Source organism: Salmo salar, chromosome 11 (genome assembly GCF_965601325.2).
Source record: "Salmo salar chromosome 11, fSalSal1, whole genome shotgun sequence".
Lineage (NCBI taxonomy): Eukaryota > Metazoa > Chordata > Actinopteri > Salmoniformes > Salmonidae > Salmo > Salmo salar.
In genome coordinates, this window is record NC_138301.1 from 23,431,501 (window position 1) to 23,437,500 (window position 6,000).

General features: G+C 41.5%; 2 protein-coding genes across 2 annotated transcripts in view; both read right to left on the minus strand.

Annotated features, from left to right (window-relative positions):
* The window catches only part of LOC145858949 (uncharacterized), a 55,672-nt gene extending 50,575 nt beyond the window's left edge, over positions 1 to 5,097 (minus strand). Inside the window, exon 1 of the mRNA XM_082957611.1 lies at positions 5,067 to 5,097. Within this exon, the coding sequence (XP_082813737.1) occupies positions 5,067 to 5,097 (31 nt within the window). The remainder of the gene's footprint in view (positions 1 to 5,066) is intronic.
* LOC106562196 (genetic suppressor element 1) overlaps positions 1 to 6,000 on the minus strand; it is a 486,315-nt gene that overhangs the window by 87,728 nt on the left and 392,587 nt on the right. The window contains exon 10 of the mRNA XM_082957818.1: positions 5,198 to 5,826. Coding sequence (XP_082813944.1) covers positions 5,198 to 5,826 — 629 coding nt within the window. The remainder of the gene's footprint in view (positions 1 to 5,197; positions 5,827 to 6,000) is intronic.

Genomic DNA, 6,000 nt, shown 5'->3' on the forward strand with positions numbered 1-6,000 from the left:
ACAAACAGAACCTACAACTTCAGTACATACTACCACTACACAAACAGAACCTACAACTTCAGTACATACTACCACCACTACACAAACAGAACCTATAACTTCAGTACATACTACTACCACTACACAAACAGAACCTATAACTTCAGTACATACTACCACCACCACACAAACATAACCTACAACTTCAGTACATACTACCACCACTACACAAACAGAACCTATAACTTCAGTACATACTACCACCACTACACAACCAGAACCTACAACTTCAGTACATACCACCACTACACAAACAGAACCTACAACTTCAGTACATACTACCACCACTACACAAACAGAACCTACAACTTCAGTACATACTACCACTACAAAAACAGAACCTACAACTTCAGTACATACTACCACCACTACACAAACAGAACCTATAACTTCAGTACATACTACCACCACTACACAAACAGAACCTATAACTTCAGTACATACTACTACCACTACACAAACAGAACCTACAACTTCAGTACATACTACCACCACTACACAAACAGAACCTATAACTTCAGTACATACTACCACCACTACACAAACAGAACCTATAACTTCAGTACATACTACTACCACTACACAAACAGAACCTACAACTTCAGTACATACTACCACCACTACACAAACAGAACCTACAACTTCAGTACATACTACTACCACTACACAAACAGAACCTATAACTTCAGTACATACTACTACCACTACACAAACAGAACCTACAACTTCAGAACATACTACCACTACACAAACAGAACTTACAACTTCAGTACATACTACTACCACTACACAAACAGAACCTACAACTTCAGTACATACTACCACTACACAAACAGAACCTACAACTTCAGTACATACTACCACCACTACACAAACAGAACCTATAACTTCAGTACATACTACTACCACTACACAAACAGAACCTATAACTTCAGTACATACTACCACTACACAAACAGAACCTACAACTTCAGTACATACTACCACCACTACACAAACAGAACCTATAACTTCAGTACATACTACCACCACTACACAACCAGAACCTGCAACTTCAGTACATACCACCACTACACAAACAGAACCTACAATTTCAGTACATACTACCACCACTACACAAACAGAACCTACAACTTCAGTACATACTACCACTACAAAAACAGAACCTACAACTTCAGTACATACTACCACCACTACACAAACAGAACCTATAACTTCAGTACATACTACCACCACTACACAAACAGAACCAACAACTTCAGTACATATTACTACCACTACACAAACAGAACCTACAACTTCAGTACATACTACCACTACACAAACAGAACCTATAACTTCAGTACATACTACTACCACTACACAAACAGAACCTACAACTTCAGTACATACTACCACAACTACACAAACAGAACCTATAACTTCAGTACATACTACCACCACTACACAAACAGAACCTATAACTTCAGTACATACTACTACCACTACACAAACAGAACCTACAACTTCAGTACATACTACTACCACTACACAAACAGAACCTACAACTTCAGTACATACTACCACTACACAAACAGAACCTACAACTTCAGTACATACTACCACCACTACACAAACAGAACCTATAACTTCAGTACATACTACTACCACTACACAAACAGAACCTACAACTTCAGAACATACTACCACTACACAAACAGAACCTACAACTTCAGTACATACTACTACCACTACACAAACAGAACCTACAACTTCAGTACATACTACCACCACTACACAAACAGAACCTATAACTTCAGTACATACTACTACCACTACACAAACAGAACCTATAACTTCAGTACATACTACTACCACTACACAAACAGAACCTACAACTTCAATACATACTACCACTACACAAACAGAACCTACAACTTCAGTACATACTACCACCACTACACAAACAGAACCTACAACTTCAGTACATACTACCACTAAACAAACAGAACCTACAACTTCAGTACATACTACCACCACTACACAAACAGAACCTATAACTTCAGTACATACTACTACCACTACACAAACAGAACCTATCACTTCAGTACATACTACTACCACTACACAAACAGAACCTACAACTTCAGTACATACTACCACTACACAAACAGAACCTACAACTTCAGTACATACTACCACCACTACACAAACAGAACCTACAACTTCAGTACATACTACCACCACTACACAAACAGAACATACAACTTCAGTACATACTACCACCACTACACAAACAGAACCTATAACTTCAGTACATACTACCACCACTACACAAACAGAACCTACAACTTCAGTACATACCACCACTACACAAACAGAACCTACAACTTCAGTACATACCACCACTACACAAACAGAACCTACAACTTCAGTACATACCACCACTACACAAACAGAACCTACAACTTCAGTACATACTACCACCATTACACAAACAGAACCTACAACTTCAGTACATACTACCACCACTAAACAAACATAACCTACAACTTCAGTACATACCACCACTACACAAACAGAACCTACAACTTCAGTACATACTACCACCACTACACAAACAGAACCTACAACTTCAGTACATACTACCACCACTACACAAACAGAACCTACAACTTCAGTACATACTACCACTACACAAACAGAACCTACAACTTCAGTACATACTACCACTTCACAACCAGAACCTACAACTTCAGTACATACTACCACCACTAAACAAACAGAACCTACAACTTCAGTACATACTACCACCACTACATAAACAGAACCTACAACTTCAGTACATACTACTACCACTACACAAACAGAACCTACAACTTCAGTACATACTACCACCACTACACAAACAGAACCTATAACTTCAGTACATACTACTACCACTACACAAACAGAACCTACAACTTCAGTACATACTACCACCACTACACAAACAGAACCTACAACTTCAGTACATACTACCACTACACAAACAGAACCTACAACTTCAGTACATACTACCACCACTACACAAACAGAACCTACAACTTCAGTACATACTACCACCACTACACAAACAGAACCTACAACTTCAGTACATACTACTACCACTACACAAACAGAACCTACAACTTCAGTACATACTACCACTACACAAACAGAACCTACAACTTCAGTACATACTACCACCACTACACAAACAGAACCTATAACGTCAGTACATACTACCACTACACAAACAGAACCTACAACTTCAGTACATACTACCACCACTACACAAACAGAACCTACAACTTCAGTACATACTACCACCACTACACAAACAGAACCTACAACTTCAGTACATACTACTACCACTACACAAACATAACCTACAACTTCAGTACATACTACCACTACACAAACAGAACCTACAACTTCAGTACATACTACCACCACTACACAAACATAACCTACAACTTCAGTACATACTACCACTACACAAACAGAACCTACAACTTCAGTACATACTACCACCACTACACAAACAGAACCTACAACTTCAGTACATACTACCACTACACAAACAGAACCTACAACTTCAGTACATACTACCACTACACAAACAGAACCTACAACTTCAGTACATACTACCACCACTACACAAACAGAACCTACAACTTCAGTACATACTACTACTACACAAACAGAACCTACAACTTCAGTACATACTACCACTACACAAACAGAACCTACAACTTCAGTACATACTACTACTACACAAACAGAACCTACAACTTCAGTACATACTACCACTACACAAACAGAACCTATAACTTCAGTACATACTACTACCACTATACAAACAGAACCTACAACTTCAGTACATACTACCACCACTACACAAACAAAACATACAACTTCAGTACATACTACCACTACACAAACAGAACCTACAACTTCAGTACATACCACCACTACACAAACAGAACCTACAACTTCAGTACATACTACCACTACACAAACAGAACCTACAACTTCAGTACATACTACCACCACTACACAAACAGAACCTACAACTTCAGTACATACTACTACTACACAAACAGAACCTACAACTTCAGTACATACTACCACTACACAAACAGAACCTACAACTTCAGTACATACTACTACTACACAAACAGAACCTACAACTTCAGTACATACTACCACTACACAAACAGAACCTATAACTTCAGTACATACTACCACCACTACACAAACAGAACCTACAACTTCAGTACATACTACCACTACACAAACAGAACCTACAACTTCAGTACATACTACCACTATACAAACAGAACCTACAACTTCAGTACATACTACCACCACTACACAAACAAAACATACAACTTCAGTACATACTACCACTACACAAACAGAACCTACAACTTCAGTACATACCACCACTACACAAACAGAACCTACAACTTCAGTACATACTACCACTACACAAACAGAACCTACAACTTCAGTACATACTACCACCACTACACAAACAGAACCTACAACTTCAGTACATACTACCACCACTACACAAACAGAACCTACAACTTCAGTACATACTACCACCACTACACAAACAGAACCTACAACTTCAGTACATACTACCACTACACAAACAGAACCTACAACTTCAGTACATACCACCACTACACAAACAGAACCTACAACTTCAGTACATACCACCACTACACAAACAGAACCTATAACTTCAGTACATACTACCACCACTACACAAACAGAACCTACAACTTCAGTACATACTACCACCACTACACAAACAGAACCTATAACTTCAGTACATACCACCACTACACAAACAGAACCTATAACTTCAGTACATACTACTACCACTACACAAACAGAACCTACAACTTCAGTACATACTACCACTACACAAACAGAACCTACAACTTCAGTACATACTACCACTTCACAACCAGAACGTATTGACACTGACACCACAAAAACAGAATCTCTACACAAGTTAGACTTTTTAGCTTGGGAATGCATTTTCAACATAACACAAAAACTAAACATCGAAACAAAATCAACTAAACTATAAAACACAAGCCTGAAACAATGGGTTTAGCAGCAGTAGGGTATATTTCACCTTTTTCCCTGGCCTCTCTCCTCCTCCTCTCCTCCAGGTCCAGTTTACTGACAGGTCTACGGTGCTGCTGGAGAAAGTCATCATACATGAGGCCAGACTCAGGCCCCATTCCCTGGCCCAGACTGTGTCCATGGGCCTGGCTTTGTCTCCCCAGCCCTGAGGGCCCCTGAAGGCTCTTCAGGGCCCCGCTGCTCTTCATCCCTCCCCCCAGCTCTCCGTACTGGCTGGGCAGGGACAGCGAGGCCCTCTGCTGGCTGAAGAAGGTCTGGGTGGATTTCTCCAGCTCTGCCAGGAAGGTACTAGGCTCAGGCATCCCCGGGGGGCCTCGGAGAGGGGGGTGGTACTTCTCCAGGCCCCCGTCCCGGTCCCTGCCCCTCCGGAGCCCATCCTCCAGTTTGGGAGGCAAGCGGCTGAGGTCGTAGTGGCCCAAACCCGGTGGGTCGTGGTGGGTGGTGCGTCGTGAGTCCGAGGCGGTATCGATGAGGGAGGCGGGGTTCCACAGGGTGGTGGGGGGAGGGGGGTGGGGATGGTCGCGGGACTGGAGGGGTTTGGGGGAGATGAGGGGGGGAGGGGCGCCCAGGTGGGGGTGGAGGTCGCGACAACCCGGCTCGTGGTGATTTGGTATGGACCTGTGGGAGAGAGAGTGACTGTAATGAGCACTGTGTTGTGTTACTCACAACGAGCCGTGATACACACATTCCTCTGTAATTCATACACCTCAACTCCACAGATACACCTTCTCCCAGATACACACACATTCCTCTATAATTCATACACCTCAACTCCACAGATACACCTTCTCC